Source organism: Gekko japonicus, unplaced genomic scaffold, assembly GCF_001447785.1.
Source record: "Gekko japonicus isolate JY-2015 unplaced genomic scaffold, Gekko_japonicus_V1.1 scaffold1678, whole genome shotgun sequence".
NCBI classification, from domain to species: domain Eukaryota; kingdom Metazoa; phylum Chordata; class Lepidosauria; order Squamata; family Gekkonidae; genus Gekko; species Gekko japonicus.
This window is the reverse complement of record NW_015169829.1, coordinates 177,460-194,771: the sequence shown is the minus strand read 5'-3', so window position 1 is coordinate 194,771 and position 17,312 is coordinate 177,460. Positions and strand designations below refer to the sequence as shown.

The 17,312-nt window shown below is 46.9% G+C and overlaps 1 protein-coding gene across 2 annotated transcripts in view; it reads left to right on the top strand.

Annotated features, from left to right (window-relative positions):
- Positions 1-17,312, top strand: part of KHDRBS3 (KH domain containing, RNA binding, signal transduction associated 3) — a 196,786-nt gene that overhangs the window by 144,567 nt on the left and 34,907 nt on the right. For both annotated transcript variants that reach the window (XR_001482677.1, XM_015417270.1), the window contains exon 7: positions 9,000-9,082. Coding sequence is in view for 1 of the 2 variants with exons in the window: in XM_015417270.1 (XP_015272756.1) it covers positions 9,000-9,082 (83 nt within the window). In the remaining variant the exon portion in view is untranslated. The remainder of the gene's footprint in view (positions 1-8,999; positions 9,083-17,312) is intronic.

The following is a 17,312-nucleotide window of genomic DNA, read 5'->3' as shown; positions in this document are numbered from 1 at the left end:
CTGGATAAGCATATGGAGCAGAAGTCCATCAGTGGCTATTAGCCACAAGGTATAGATAGGAACTCTGGGTCTGGGGCAAGTGATGTTCTGTCTTCTTGGTGCTTGGGGGTGGGCAACAGTGGGAGGGCTCCTAGTGTCCTGGCCCCACTGGTGGACCTCCTGATGGCACCTGGTATTTCTGGCCACTGTGTGACACAGAGTGTTGGACTGGATGGGCCATTGGCCTGATCCAACATTGGCTTCTCTTATGTTCTTATGCTTGGGTGAGTAGTGCTGAGCAAAACTAGTGGCAGATAAGTTCCCCAGGGCCTTTGCCCTGAAGAGCTGCTGATAGCCAAGATCAACACTAGCAAGATCAACCCCAAGGACTGCTCACCTCAGACCTGGCCAGTGGTGGCGACAGTGGGTGGTTGCAGGCTTGGCTTTTGCAGCTGGCCGGGTCCAAGCCCAGGCCCTTAAAGTCCCAGTCAGCCTTTGGGCCAGACTAGTTCAGAAGAGTGTGTCCCACATTCACGATATTCTTCCTGATAAACCCCTGCTTAGTTTCCCCCGAAGCTGTGACTTCCCTGGAATTCAGTTTAAGGTCGTATTTGTCAAAGTATGCCCCCCCCATCCCATTTGTCTGATCAAGTGTAACACAGACGTCTGTCAAGGTGATCAATGGACATATCTGGGTATTTATTAATGCCTTTCAAACCAACTGTTTCTCATTAGATGCATTTCTACAAAGTGCTCCCATGGCATTCTCTGCCTTGCTGATGGCAACATCTGTTGAAAGACAAATCTGTTAGGGCTTGAACATTAAAACGTTACATATACCCCATTAGGCTTTCTTAGAAACAAAGTGGAAAGACACCCCCCCACCCGGACACTCAGTAGCCTTCAAAAAGAGATGTGTTTATGGCCCAATCCTTTTTTTTTTAAAACAAAGCAAAATGCTTAGAATCTTGTTATAATACTATGTAAACTTCCTTAAGCTCCCTGCTCCAGTGAGGAGGGCAGGATATAAATTAAATTAATAAAAATAAATAAGTACACCCTAAAAGCTGCGGTGGCTCAAGTAGTTAAGACGCTGAACTGCAGGCTGTGGAAGGTCGGTAGTTCAGCAGTTCGAGACCCGGGTGCCGCATGACGGAGTGAGCTCCCGTCTCTAGTTCCAGCTCCTGCCAACCTAGCAGTTCGAAAGCAAGAAATTGCAAGTAGATAAATAGGTACCACTTCAGTGGGAAGGTAACAGTGTTCCGTGCGCCTTGGTGTTTAGTCATGCCGCCCACATGACCACGGAAACGTCTTTGGACAGCGCTGGCTCTTTGGCTTTGAAACGGAGATTAGCACCGCAACCCTAGAGTCGGACTTGACTGGCTTTCGAGCAAGGGAACCTTTACCTTTAAAAGTTTAAAAGCTTAAAACTTCCCCCCCTGCTGCTGAAGTAGTATTATTAACTGCACATATCTCAGTTAGTAGCTTACCTACTAGAGGGTAAACAGAGACATGGGGCAGAATCCTGTGATGTGCAGGCAGAAATGTAAATGGGCTTAGCACCGTGCCACTTGCTCCAGATGTTGCGCAAAACCTAACATTTCCCCCCCCCCGAATTTGGTTGTACAATATCTCGCTCAGGCAGAAACACAAGTAGAGCCATCAATAAATTTAACTTACTGCAGGTGTCTACTGTCGTCTTCTTCTTGCACTTCTGCTTGCTCAGAACCCTTTGTTTCAGATCTCAGCCCTTCAGATGTTTTCCAGTATGTTGGCCTTGTAGATATAACTAAAGTTATTAACACCGGTGTGGAAAAATGTAGGGCCCTGCCTTTAGAAGGCTTGGTGATGGTGGGAAGCATTGTCAGTTTGCAGCCAACTCGCGGTGACCCCATGAACAGTGTTCCCCTCTAAGCTGAGTTAGTGTGAGCCAGGTCACAGTTTTTTAGCCTCCGGCTCACACATTTTTGTCTTCGCTCAGGAAGGAGAGCTCCAGAGCAAACTAATTGATGCAGCAGCCAAATCGCTCGCTCACAGCTTTAATGCCAGTAGCTCAGCAAGTAGAATTTTTGCTCACAAGACTCCACAGCTTAGGGGGAACATTGCGCCATGAGGTTTTCAAAGCAAGAGATGAACACCGGTGGTTTGCCATTGCCTGCCTCTGCGTAGTGACCCTGGACTTCCTTGGTGGTCAAAACACTAACCAGGGCCGACCCTGCTCAGCTTCCTACGGCATCCACATAGGGGTTTCAAGGGAAGAGTCGTTTGGAGGTGGTTTGCCATTGTCTGTCTCTGCGTAGCAACCCTGGACTTTGTTAGTGGTCTCCCATCCAAACACTGGCCAGGACCCTGCTTAGCTTCCGAGACTTGATGAGATCGGGCTAGCCTGGAGCGTCTAGCCTGGGCTAGCCTGGACCCTGCTTAGCTTCCGAGACTTGATGAGATTGGGCTAGCCTGGAGCGTCTAGGTCAGGGCATTAGGAGGCTTAGCACCATTTATTTACTAATTTGAGGGCTGGATCTGAAACTATGATGACCAAGTAAATAGGAACTCAGTACTGTTTCCTGGAGGAGGCCACTGAACCTGGACCAGTGGTAATGCCTCTGTCAGGTTTTTGTGAAGGTACACTTTCTCAAACCATAATCTTGTAGTCTTCATTGTGAGGCTCTCCCTCCCCAGTCTCTGAAATTAGAGGAAGGAATTTAATTAGACCGTTCTGTGCTTTACTGATGCCGTTTTCCATTGGTGTGTTCACATGAGCTGCATTGGTGCCAGACTTCGCAGCAATGTGGCAACATGTGTAATATCTAACAGACAAAAGTAATCTCTGGCGGCTTCAATTCGATTGGCTTCTTCTGTCATGGGAAACTTAATTAAAAGGGGGAGGGTATGCTTGTCAAAATTCTATGGATTTGTTCTTCCTCCAGCGGGTATTTCCCCAATTAAGGGGGCTCCTTCCCCTTGCCAGCCACCTGGCTGGTGCCAGAAAGCTGCCCAACAGCCTGATCTTAGGTCTGCTTAGTAGGACAAAAAGACTCCCTAGGTTCAGTCCCAGTAAGTGTGCCTAGGATGATAGAATAAGTTTTGGCAGCAACCACAAATATCCTTGCCATTGAAAGCATTTGGCAAGGCAAAATGCTAACAAGGCTTCCAGGTGTGGCCTCGGGGGAAAGAAGAAGAAGAGATTGGATTTATACCCCACCCTTCACTACCCGAAGGAGTCTCAGAGCGGCTGACAAACTCCTTTCCCTTCCCCTCCCCACAACAGACACCCTATGAGGTAGGTGGGACTGAGAGAGCTCTCTCGAGCATTGCCCTTGAGGGAACAGCTCTGACAGAACTATGGCTTGCCCAAGGTCATCCAGCCAGGTGCAGGTGGAGGAGTGGGGAATCAGACCCAGTTCTCCCAGATTAGAGTCCACGCACTTAACCACGACACCAAACTAGCTCTCAGTTGTAGCCAGTGCTCCCTCTAAACTGTTGAGTCTTGTAAGCAAGATTTTTACTTTGTGAGCTACTGAGATTAAAGTTGTGAGCAAGCGATTTGGCTGCTGCATAAGTTAGTTTGCTCTGGAGCCATCCATTCCTGAGCTAAGACAAAAATGTGTGAGCCAGAGGCTAAAAAACTGTGCGCTAACTCACACTCACTCAGTTTAGAGGGAACACTGGTTGCAGCTCTTAAATGATCCCCAGAAGTTGGGGGGGAGGGCAGGAATCCTCCCGCCCCCCTTCCTCCCTTTCAAGCTCCTGGTCATTCTGTGCATGCTCCTTTCCAGTTCCTGAATTCCCATGAGCGACGTTGGTCCTCCGGGAGTACAAATTCAGGACATGTGATCTCGTCCACTTCTGCCACCTCAGGGGGGAGTGGCATCGTCATCCCCCACAGAGTCTGCCCCTGCTCCAGGTGAGCCAGGTGAGAGACGGACGGATACCTGAACTTGCTGCGTGAGTTTCAGGGTCAACTGGAATCAGACTTTCCCCCAGCTTCCTAGCAAGTCTAGTTTCAGAGGGTGCCCCCCCCCCCGGTTGGTCTGCAGTAGAACAGCTCTGTTTGAGTCAAGTAGCACCTTAGAGACTGGGAAGATTTTCAGGATCTAAACTTTCAACAGTCAAATCTACTGACGAAGGAAGCCTTAGCTCTCAAAAGCTCATACCCCCAAAATATTGTTAGTCTCCAAGGTGCTATTGAACTCGTATATAGCAAGTCTAAGCTTAGCTTCACAAGGAAAACCTATTACTGAAGGCCGGGATTAAGTGGTAGAAGGCAGGATGAGGAGGAAAGAGGCGCTCCTAAAGTCTCATGGGAATTCATCGGTAAGCAATGGGTAACATATCCGTTAACACAAGATCATAAAGAACTAGTGGTAAAGTTAAAACTATATTTAGCTAGATATTGACCAATTTATTAAGCAATATAAAAGTTGTTGGCACATAATAATAATATAATAATAATATTTCTGAATTACCCCATCCCTGAGTACAGAGGGCTCTGGGCGATTCACAAGAAGTTAAAAACATACAAAATAAGATTAAATTGACAGTCAATTGATCTTAATTACTCAGTCAACAGTGGGAGGGCTTCTAATGTCCTGGCCCCACTGGTGGACCTCCTGATTGCACTGGTATTTCTGGCCACTGTGTGACACAGAGTGTTGGACTGGATGGGCCTTTGGCCTGATCCAACATTGGCGTTTCTTATGTTCTTAGTCTCCAGATGTCGTCTGCAGTTCAACTTAAAAACCTGCCCTGAGCTGTTCTTCCATCTCATGGGCAGGTTAAGGAGGAGGCTGAAGCGGGCAAGGTAGGAGTCAAGAGAAGGGTGCCAGCTACGATGGAAACCGTCACTGTCCTCAACCAAAAGCCTGGCGGAACATCTCTGCCTTACAGTCCCTGCGGAACTGCATTAGGGCCCTGATGGAATTTGCCAGAGAGTTCCACCAAATTGGCGCCAGGGCCAAGAAAGCCCTGGCTCTGGTCAAGGACAGCCGGATATCATTAGGGCCTGGGATCACCAGCAGATTGCTCTCAGCAGAGCGTAATGCTCTCCCAGGGACATACCAGAGGAGACGGTCCCAAAGATGTGCTGGTCCCAGACGGCTAATGAAATGCACCAAGGGGTCTTCTGATACTTAAAATGTATCTACTTGGCCTGCTTTTACACTCCAAATGCTGAATGTGGGACCTGGTTAACTACCACATTCCATTGAAAATTACTTTTGAGTGTGTATAAAACTCCCTCACCTGGCTAGCCAGGTCTCGGAAGCTAAGCACGGTTGGCCCTAGTTACTACTTGTATGGGAGACCACCAAGAAAGTCCAGGGATACTACGCGGAGGCAGGCAATGGCAAACCACTTCTGTTCACCTCTTGCCTTGAAAACTGTATGGAATCGCCCTAAATTGGCTGTGACTTGACGGGCATTTTCCCACCGCCACACGTGTCTAGAACAGACACAAGGATCTTGCCAGATACCAGTAATGGCAAAAGGAGTTGACCTCCTTTCAGTGGGATTGAAGGTCTTAGTCTGATTTGAGCTCTCACTTCAAAGGTAGTTTAACATTTAGCCCTTTATCAAGGGCTAAACATTGTGTGAAGGTCACTTACGGAATGAGAAGCTTAATGTAAAAACTATGGTTTATCTCCGCCAGCAGCTGTTGTCAGGGTCATTTCCGCACGTTATCACAGCAGCAACGTGTAAGTTTCCCACAAAGTGTAGCCTTAATAGGGAGCCACTTCTTGTGGCATGTCCTTGGCATACCCACAGTTCCAAACTCCTGTTTTGCTACCTTCACACACTGTATTTTTAAGCATTTGACTTAAAACCACAGCATGTGAAGTGGCCCGCATCCAGGGGATTTTCTGGAGGTTGTTATGCTGAAACTGGAAAACCTGTTTTTTGAAAAGCACCCGAATCTCTCAAGCTGTAACTCTCAGCAAGAATGTTTTCAGCTTAGCGGAGGAATGTTGGAGCTTTTAAAAATAGGATTCCAGTTTCACTGGCGTAAGATGGGCTTTAGCAGACTCTTCTTATGTAATATGGCAAACCGCTTTCAGTAAAAATTTCTTCTAAGGCATCAAAGGGACGAGTCTACCATGTGCATATAATTCTTTCTCCTTTCCCTGCGTACATAATACAAAAATATATAACATGACCAGACAGAACTCTCCAGGACAGCAAGAGGTTTAGCATTTCAAGAACCAGTGGTAGGCCTAATTTTGCTTCAGTTCAAATCTCTGATTTACTTAAAATTCAGAATATATCCATTTATATGCAGAACTGGCCAAATTAGAATAAATGTGCCGCACTTGAATCCTCAAACACAGAAAACATTAACATGAAGATGTCAAACCTAATTAAGGGCACACTTTAAAGGATTCTTGAGCTCCACTTGATGAGTGCTATTTAAAGGGAATCCGTGGGTTGTTGGAGAATATGAGATGTGTGTCTTGCCTTCCCTTTTGGTGCTGTAATCCACACTAAACCATTAAGTCATTCTCTGAGTTATTGTATTTATTTATTTATTGCCAAGTAGATTTTGGTTTGGGCAAAGCCGAAGCCAGGAATCCCCAGCTTTGCTAAGCCTGCAAGCCATTTTGGAACTTTCAAAGAAATTGTAATGAGTACTATCAATAAGAGGTCATCTAGGATGCCAGGATTTAAAGGGCACAAAAGTTAGTGAGTTTCTTTAATTAAAAATATATATTTGTTTGTTGTTCCTTATGAAATATTAATGAAAAGCAAATAAAAATATAAAAATACAGATTCTGTTTCCTTTGAACGGCCAGTCAGTAAATAAAGGTAAAAGTTCATGTTGGACTTTGCATTTTTCTGTATATTGAATAGAGGTGCCAAAGTCATAAGTCTGCCTCAGGCACCAAGAAACCCTTGGGCTGGCGCTGCTGCTGTCAGGGGCACTTTGGTATTTTTGTTTCTCCAAGTGTGGGGGAAATCTATCATTTTGCAAGAATTTTAACTTTTCATTCAGAGGTGGGTGGTGTAGAGGGTATCTCCTCTCCCACCTATACATATTTCTTAAGGTGGTGTTTCATTTGAATGACGCACTGCTCTGTCGGGGATTGCTGACATAAACCATGCAGGACGGGTCACCTATAAGAGAATCAAAACCACGTACGTTTCATTTAAAACCAGAAGTCCAAAACCTATAGGTTGAAATGAATGGGAGAAATCGAGAAGCTAAGACGGGTTCCCCCAGCGTGGTTCCTGTGAGCACCCTGGTACCCACCAGTATTTCCTCTGGTGCCCGCTGAACATAAGAACATAAGAGAAGTCAATGTTGGATCAGGCCAACGGCCTATCTAGTCCAATACTCTGTCACACAGTGACCAAAAGTACCAGGTGCCATCAGGAAGTCCAGCAGTGGGGCCAGGACACTAGAAGCCCTCCCACTGTTCCCGCATCACTTGCCCCCGACTGAGAGTTCCTATCTCTACCTTGTGGCTAATAGCCACTGATGAACTTCTGCTCCATATCTATATATCTAATAGCCAAATTGCCCCCTCCGTGTGGATGTCTAAATCTGCACATCAGGGGCACCTGGAGGGTAAACAGATGTTCCTGTACACTTGGGGCAGTCCCCAAGTGTGCAGAGAAATCTGAGAAGTTTAAAAAAGAATAGTGGGGTATTTAAATCCCCCCAAAACTGAAAGTGCATTCTTGTGCATGCGTGGAGAATGGACTTGCCGTTTGGAACTTTGGTGGAGCTTGCTGCTAGCAGCTGCGAGGGAGTCAGGGGAGCCTTGGTGGGCAGGCAGCTGGGAGCCATGCAGGGCTCGCCACCGTTGCTGCTGTGGGGGGAAAGAAGCCTGGGCGGGTGGGTGGCTGGAAGCCGCACGGGGCTTGCCGCTGTTGCTGCTGGCGGGGGAGGGGGAAGCCTGGCGGCCCGGCAGCTAGGAGCCACACAGGGCTCGCCGCTGTTGCTGCTCGCGGTGGCGGGAGGGAAAAACCTTCAAGGGCTGGTGGCTAGACCCAGCCATTGCTGTTGTTGTTGGGTGGGTGCGGGGAAGCCTGGCTAGCCCAGCGGACCGCCTGCTTTGCTCACCTGCAGCCGCTGCCGCGTCCTCCTCTGCACAGAGCTCCTGCTGCTTCAGCAGGCGAGCCACCCAGGAGCCTCCCGGAATACTCCCCCCCGCGCGCGCAAGTATCGCAGGTCCCGCTTCTTGTGCTTCTCTAATTCCCTCTTGAAGCTGTCCATGCTTGTAGCTGCCACCACCTCCTGTGGCAGTGAATCACTCTTTGGGTGAAGAAGGACTTCCTTTTATCCGTTCTAACCTGACCACTCAGTAATTTCATGGAGTGCCCACAAGTTCTTGTATTGTGAGAAAGGGAGAAAAGTACCTCTTTTTGCCTTTCATTGCTGGTTCGAAACAGCTACTTTAGGCGCTCAGCTGAAGTCTTGAACATATTGGGGGAGGTTTGAACACTTGTCCTTTAAACTGGGAACTCCCAGGCCAAATCACAAATTGGGTCCAAAACCCGTCTGTTTATTGTGTGGCCCGGAGGTTGGCTGTTCTAGAAACACGAGGTCTAACTTTCTGGGGTGGGCACGATGTTAATTTTGGGCTCGGGCCTTCCCCCCCACCCCCCAAAAAAACAATTTATTAGGATGTAATAAAAAAAAGTTCAAACATATATCAAAACTTATGCAATCATATATCCTTCCCTCCTCCCTTCCCCCCCCCCTTCTCGGCTTCCCACAGTGCTCCAACCTCCGGCCCAATTCTTAAATTTTCTTCATACCTCCATTTCTCCTTATTCACATCCACAGGTAACTTATCCTTCAACTGTTATTCTTATACATTTATCTATTTTCTACTATCCTTTAATTTTTAATAATTCTCAAAGGAAAGTAAATTGTCCTTTACATCCCAGTATTTTTCCAAATAGTCTTTAAAGTCTTTCCAGTCTGCAAAAAATTCTTCTGCTTCCCCCCCCCCCCCAAAAAAAGTGTCTCAAGTGTTCTGGGGTTGCCGTCTTGTTAACGCTGCCCTTTCCCCCTCCAGGATTATGACGATGGATACGGCACTTCATATGACGAGCAGAGTTATGATTCCTATGATAACAGCTATAGTACCTCAGCACAAAGGTAAGGGAGAGTTCTTAATGCATTTAGGATGATTGTAGATTCAGAACTTATTGTCAAGGGCAGAGGTTTGGCTAGGCAGTTGCACTCTTGACGCCTCTGGCTTTGTCAACGTGCAGAGGATCCATGTGTGTGTAAGAGCGTCATGTCTTGGTCACTTTGGAAGTCACATTCACTTGTAGCAATTTTTGTTCCCATCTTTGCATGCTTCAGATAACTCTGCCATTCTAATGGCATCACTTATCCTGGTTTGTAAGTCCAGCCCAGCCCCCCCCCCCCAGCCTATCTACCACTTGCTCTTGGCAAAATTTCAGCCCTTGATTGACTTCTAGATCATGTGAACAGATTGCAGTTTCACATTCAAGGGTGAGAATATGCAGGTAGATAACTGAGTGTATAAATGTTAAACCATTTGTGACTTCATTTCAACAACACAAAAAAGTGACTTTGTCGGTTTAAAGTGCACTAAATAAGTAAATGTGAAAGCTTATTTGCAGCATCATGAACCTTGCATTGTGTGTGTGTGTGTGAGAGAGAGAGAGAGAGAGAGAAGGTAAATATTAAATCCCAAAGCGTCTATGATTTTTAATTGGCAATATTTTCAGAACTTTGTCATGCACTTTCTTGTGCAGCTCATGGAACATGGAAGGGTGGTGTTTTGTTTTGTTTTTTAAGTGACTTAAAAGAATTACTTCTGACAGTCCAGTTAGGATCTACATTGAGATCTTTTTGTGAGTTATACTAAGAGAGAGAGAGAGAAGGTAAATATTAAATCCCAAAGCGTCTATGATTTTTAATTGGCAATATTTTCAGAACTTTGTCATGCACTTTCTTGTGCAGCTCATGGAACATGGAAGGGTGGTGTTTTGTTTTGTTTTTTAAGTGACTTATATTTTGATAAGACATGCCATTTCAGCTGTAGGGGTCCTCATCTGTTATATGAGAGTGGACCGCGGAGCCAACATGATTTCCATGTCCATGACTTTGCCTTCGTGGGTCGTTCTCATTGGCACTAAGCCACATAACTAGCAGAATCGGTGAATTGTTAAAAGAATTACTTCTGACAGCCCAGTTAGGATGTACATTGAGATCTTTTTGTGAGTTATACTGGCTTTAGTCGTTTGGCTCCCTTGGGCTGGCTGATCGGAATGCGATGATTGTGCAGCAGAAGCAGACATTGGGGGGGAGGGGCTTTGCCCTTTTGCGCTGTCTCGTTTCAGCTGGGCCTCTACCTGTGCAAAGCCCCATGGGCAAGTTCCTGTGCTTTGCCAGCATCCGTCTTCAAATCAAGCCATAGGCGAGAAAGATTATGGTAATTGCTTAACACTGAAGGGTAACACTCAGTGGAAGTCAGCCACACCAAGCTGACACATTCTTAATAAGACAACCTGATGCTAAGCCAGTTCAGTTTTCTGCAGTGAATGCTGAGAACAATAATATTGGGGTGTACGTTACTGGGCACTTTTCTAAGTTGTCCTTTGGTGATTTGGGACAAACTGTGTGATAGTTTAGCTCAGGGGTGTTAAACATAAGGCCCGGGTGCCGGAACCGGCCCGTCTAGGGCTCTTACCCAGCTTGCAAGCAACTGGTGTGTATGGAAATGTAAGGTACTCTGCCTTTTATGATATTCTTTGGGGGGAAAACTAGTCTTACATATGATTAAATACATTTATTGGGGCTTTTGTGGGTTCCCCAGTAAATCAATTGGTTTCACTGCTAGAAATAAAAAATTTTTGTTTTGTATTTTGAGTTAAAAAATAATACTGTTAATTGGGTTTGCCTATGTTTATAAAGTTTATATCTCTGGTAGCTGGCATTACATTTTACTAGGAGTAACGCTCATTGTGGGAGGAAATACAACAAGCTCTAGAAGGAAGCTCCACGTGAGTGTCCCGGCTGTGGTTGGTGGGGTGGCAGAGGGAAGGGGAAAATAGAGAGAGGCAAGCCATGTTTCTTTCCTTCTGCTTAGCTATAAGGCAGGGCTGTCTCAAGTCATTTTGCTGCCCCAAGTGGGTAGTATGGGAGGACAGCCTCATGGTAACAGGTATGGTTCCCTCCACCCCTGATGTTTTTGAGGGGGGGTTATGCAGTGACAGCTAAGGTAGAAAAGCACCTCCTCCTATGCCATGTTTTCTAGGTTCCAAGGGTATGAAAAGTGGCTCCTTAGCCAATTGCATGGTTGCTAACTCTGGGTTGGGAAATACCTGTAGATTTGAGGGGTAGAGTCTGGGGAGGGCAGGGTTTGGGGTGCGGAGGGACTTCAGCAGGGTATAATGCCATAGAGTCCACTGCCCAAAGTAGCCATTGTCTCCAGGAGAACTGATCTTGGTCATCTGGAGATCATTTGTAATAACTGGGAAATTTTCTGTAGGGGAAATTATGAGTTGTGGCCGGGTGAACATGGTGATTTCTGGGAGGACTCCAGGCCCCACAGGGAGATTGGCAACTCCAGTGACGGTTTAAGGGAAGATTGGGATATGTATTTTACCTCAGGACACATTCAGTGACTCCCAACAGCAACAGCAAACTGTTTAGAATGTTAGAGGCAAAGGCCAATCAGGCCGCATATGCAAACGACCTCTGTGTTCCGACTGGCTATGGAAGGGGAGAGGAACAGCAAACTTTTTAGTATGTTGGAGGTGGGACTCTTGCAACGCAGCCAGTGGATAGGGACACCTTCTGAGTGACAGATCAGGGAACCTACTGATTTGGGAGCGTGTGGAATGTTCACAAAGTGCCACCACAAAAATACAATTATATATAAGGAGAGATGGCACACATGGCCCAGCCCAACAAAGTGACATTGATGTCAGATCTGGTCCTCGTAACAAATGAGTTTGACACCTCTGGTCTAGGTGGTACGAGTCTGATTTTAACACAGAGTTAATGCAAGCAAAAGGCTGGATGGTTCTGTAGGAGATCAGCAGGTTTTTGTACGAGACATTCACCAACCTTATTCCTTTCCTGAAAACTTATTTACATGGTTAGGAGTTGATGGAGTTTTTCCTGTGCAAACAGTTCTGTCTGACACTAACCCGAACTGCAGTTCAGAAAGCAGCATGGTGTAGTAATCAGAGTGTCAGACTAAGATCTGAGAGACCCCAGGTTCGAATCCCCATTCTGCCACAGAAGAAGCTTGCTGGGTGCCCTCAGGCCAGTCACATTCTCAGCCTATCCTATCTCACAGGGTTGTTGTGAGGAGAAAATGGAGAATGGGGTCCCACTGGGAAGAAAAATAGGGTCTAGATGAAATAAATGTACGTTCAACTCCTCCCGCACTCGGTAGCCTCCTTGGTTTTTGTGCCTGCATTAATGCACGTGTTACATAAATGCCTTTATACCATCTTTGTTCACTTAACTCCCAGGATGGAGCACTGCTGAATTACATTATAATACCCATTGAGCTCTGCACTGCACAGTAATCTTACTCGGCTTTAGAGTCGGAAGAATCCAGGGCTTTTGAATGGCGCAGAACGTAAATACTAGAGCAATTTCATCACAGAATCCCCCTGATTAGAGCCTAATGGGAGGACAGGGTTTTAAAGAAGGGCTTTATTCCTTAAGATCTGCAAACTGCCGTTTAGGCACATTTCTGCGAAGACAAATTGTGTGCCGAAGAACGAAATCTGTTTGAAAACATTGCATTACAGAAAATTAGGCCAAGGGCCCGTGGGCCTGGAGGGCTTCCGCCGCTTTGCTGCGCGAGCGTTTGCCGAGGCGATAATGGGGGCAAATGCAAACTGCCGCTAATAAATCAGTTGTCGATGTCGACTCCCTATTTAATGTTCTCCAGAATACATAAGATTTATCACAGAGGAATTGTGGGATAATGGTAAGAGTATGGAAACAAAGTCCGCCGGGGAGATGTACTACATCATTTGGATTTAACGCTGCCATCTGCTTAATAGTACCGAGATGACTACAGAGGTACTTATGATCAACCATTCATAGCAGTGACAGATGCTGCTGAGAGAGAACATGGCAGAGAATGAGGTTTGTTACTAAAATTCAGATTATGTAACAAGGTTGCTGGAACGGGGGGGGGGGGTTGTATTTTGGTACCTGCCCAGTGACACCGCTTTTCATTTTCACTTTGAATCAAATTGGCCCTGGGAAGAGGCAAATGAATTTTGCAGAACATTTGGCTTTGTTGTGGGTTAGTTCTTGTGAGCCTTGTGAAGGGTGGCGGTACGAGCAGGGGTGACTTTGAGAAAACCGTCGCTTGGTCTTCTAGTTGCTTCTCTGAATTTTGGCACAGTAGGGTTTCCTTGCTTTGAGACCAATTGTGTATGTGTGTGTGAAGTGCCGTCAAATTGCAGCCTCTTATGGCGAGAGCCAGTTTGGTGTAGTGGTTAAGTCCGCAGACTCTAATCTGGGAGAACCGGGTTTGATTCCCCACTCCTCCACTTGCAGCTGCTGGATGACCTTGGGCAAGCCCTAGTCCTGCCACAGCTGTCCTTGAAAAAGAGCAGTTTCTGTCAAGAGCTCTCTCAGCCCCACCTACCTCACAGGGTGTCTGTTGTGGGGAGGGGAAGGGAAAGGAGATTGTAAGCCGCTCTGAGACTCCCTTGGGTGATGAAGGGTGGGGTATAAATCCAGGCCCTTCTTCTCTTCTTCATGGAGTTTCCAAGGCATGAGAACAACAGAGGTGGTTTGCCATTGTCTGCCTCTGCATAGCAACCGTGGGCTTCCTTGGCAGTCACCCATCCAAATAGTAACCAGGGCTGACCTTGCTTAGCTTCTGAGATCTGGTAAGATCGAGCTAGCATGGGCAGTCCAAGTCATCTGTCAAGATGAAGTTCTGGTTGTTAGTCTGTTTGTGATCGTAGAACCCATTTGAGAAATACGCATTTGCCCTTTTTGTAAAAATGCCACATGGTAAGCAAATGCTGTGCTTGAAGCTACTGCGTTGGTTGCAGCAGAGGACTAAATTAAACACATGAGACAGACAAATAGAGGATAACTCTGGTTTAAAGCAATGAGCGCATTGTGGGGAAGAATGATTTCACACATCAAAGCCGCAGTACCTCTTAGCAAGAGGCTGAGATCACCAGAGCTGTGGTCTGTGCCGCCTTACAGTTATCAATCACAGGCCGAATTGTTTGTATGCTTCTGGAAAGGCGAGCCAGTAAAATTCTTCAGACACCTTTTTTTTTTTGCTTTGCTTTGCTTTGTTTTTAAAGAGTGCTTCAATTAGAATATTTGAGTTCAGAGATGCTCACTGGAGGCAGATGTTCGGAAGTGGTGGTGTTGAGATTTAAAAGTTGCACTAAAATATAATGGCAAACATTGTGTTTCCAGTGCTCTGAATTATATTTAAGTCCACCAAATGCCTCCAAGGCATGCCCAAATGCATATTCTAAGCCTGCAACCTTGCACTGAGTTATTAGTCCTGTCGAGTTTCAACCGGGGCTTGATACCTAAAACGGGATGTGCCGCCGCCCAAACTAGTCTGGAAAAGCAATGCTTTTGGTTCCGAACAGCTTGCGCCCCCAGTCTGAGAATGTGTGGGGAGGCGGTGGGCTTCGGCAACAGAAGGGCCTTAGAAGCAGTCTCTCTTTGAGGCTGAGGACAGGGTCAAATTGGGCCGGCTTCAGTAGGGCACACGTCAGCGGCAGCCTCATGTGACCGAGTGATGCTTCTTGGTTATCAAGTGTTTACAGTAGCGTAGCGGCACGCCATAACTCATAGGGTATTGCTGACAAAGCAAGCCAGCTGATGGTGTTGCAGATACATAGATCAGCCGTGTAAGTAGCAGCAGTCCTAGCGCAGTACTCACTACATGTCTCATCGTATTGATTGGATTAACCTGTATCAGGGGTCACCAACATGCGCCCGTGGGCGCCACGGTGTCTGCTAACATCTTTCCTGGAACCCACCGAGTGTTTCTAGAAAGTGGGCAGGGCCAAGTGGAACCTTTGCAGAGCAAGGGGCATCTGATTGGCCATCAGAGATCTGACTGGCTGTGCAGGTTAAAAAAAAAGAAGAAGAAGAGATTGGATTTATACCCCGCCCTTCACTTGGAGTCTCAGAGTGGCTTACAAACTCCTTTCCCTTCCCTTCCCCACAACAGACACCCTGTGAGGTGGGTGGGGCTGAGAGAGCTCTGACACAAACTGCTCTTTTTCAAGGACAGCTGTGCCAGAGCTTGTGACTGACCCAAGGTCACACCAGCAGCTGCAAGTGGAGGAGTGGGGAATCAAACCCGGTCCTCCCAGATTAGAGTCCGCACACTTAACCACTACACCAAACTGGTGTAGAGTTGCTTCAGCACTATGTACATGCAAGTAGGTGTTTTTTAAACAATACGTTCGTTTTAAAAGTCGTCCTGTTAAACAGCCTCTGCCTGATGCGTTGAAGAGTGACTATTTAAGAGTTCTTCCATGACCTCACTCCTTGATATTTTATGCTTGGCATCTCCTCCTCTACTGGCAGCCATTTTGTACGTCCACTCACTGCCCTGGGGTCAGCATTCCAAAGGTGCCCACAGGCTCAAAAAGTATGGGGAGCCACCCTGACCTGGATAGCCCAGGCAAGCCCAATCTGGTCAGAACTCGGAAGCGAAGCAGGGTCGACTCTGGCAAGTACTTGGATGGGAGACCTCCCTGGAATACCAGAGGCAGGAGGCAGGGACAGGCTTTATTCAGCCACCTCTCTGAATATCCTCCAGGCCCCCAGTAGGGGTCAGTCATCAGAGGTCGCCATGACTTCCAGGTGCACACACACGCACATGCACATACAAAGAAATCCAAAAAAAGTAACCCCCTCAAAAAAAAAAGTGCGGGGAGCCGTGTAATCCACTATGAATCTTGGTGAGTACAAATATAGAAAATAAAGGTATAAAAACGCATGTGCCCTATCACTGGGGACATTGGCCACAGAGAACACGTAGTACAGCCGACTTGTACTTCCTGTTCTTTTAACTTCTGTCAGTATGCGAAATTGATTTCGGGAATGACGGTGATCAGCAAGGGACAGGAAGCACATCTCAGCGACATCCTCTGTCCCTCTACCTTTCATTCTTTTTTCTTTTTCATTCAGGAGGACAAGGGGTGATACCAGGCTAAGCTTTCCCCGCAGAGAATTGGTTGACGGAGTAGGAAGTTATGTCAGTGGCACTGAAATACGTTCCAGGCATTCCAGTCGTCAGAGAGCCAGGCGGTATCAGAACTTTTGGGTGGGAGCTTGGCTCAGTGGCGGAGCATCTGCTCTGCATGCAGAAGGTTCAGTCCTCCAGTTAAATAAGGTAGCGGGTGATCTGAGAAGCCTTTGACTGAGACCCTGGAGGGTCACCGCCAGTCTGAGTAGACATTGCTGACCTTGATAGACGAACGGCTTGTCTTGTTAAGACAACTTCATATGTTTGTATTCAGCCATATGTTTCTAATGTGGAAATAACCTTTTCAAGTGGGATCGGAACTGACAGGCAGCGTAGAAGGGAGCATTGGCCGGGCCATCAGGTGTCGTGCACGTACCTGTGCGGTTGAAATCTGGGTGCCATTAACCATCAGTCACATTGAATCAGGGCCGATGTAGGCATTTTAGACATCCACGATCGCAGCCGGAAAGCCCTTTTTCCCGTGGCCTGTCCCCAGAGTTGGGAGTTAAATACCTCTTCCATGAGCACCATTCCAAACACATAGATTGTCCACATAACAGTGTCGTGTGCGCATGTTCCCCTTTGTGCCAGCATAGACATGGAGTTCAGAGGTCTTGGCGAAGGGGGTTGTCTCTTCATGCTGGACCGGGGGGGGGGTGCGTCAATGGTGAACACGTTTGAAGGCCATGGAGTTATGGGCTACACAGATTGCGTTAACGAGCTGAGCTAAGCATGGCACTTTGGTAGTGAGATTCAAGTCCAATAGCACCTCAGAGACCAACAAGATTTTCAGGGTGTAAGCTTTCGAGAGTCAATGCTCACTTCGTTGGGTGTCTGACAAAGGAAGCTTTGACTGTCGGAAGCTCTTGTTGATCTCTTGAGATGTTACTGGACTCTAATCTTAGCTGTTTTACTGCAGACCAAAATGGCTACCTTCTGAAACTATGTATTGTAATAGTGGTTGTGGCGGAACTGGCCTGATCTGGCCTGCAGGCCTTATTCCTCCCTGCCCTCCTAGGGGTTCCCAACTCCGGGGGCGGGGGGTTCCTTCCACTTTCAAGTAGGCCGCCACCACCATCTGATCGTTGTTGGGATTTCCCACTGAGAGGATCAGGACTCCCAGTTTCTCTTCCA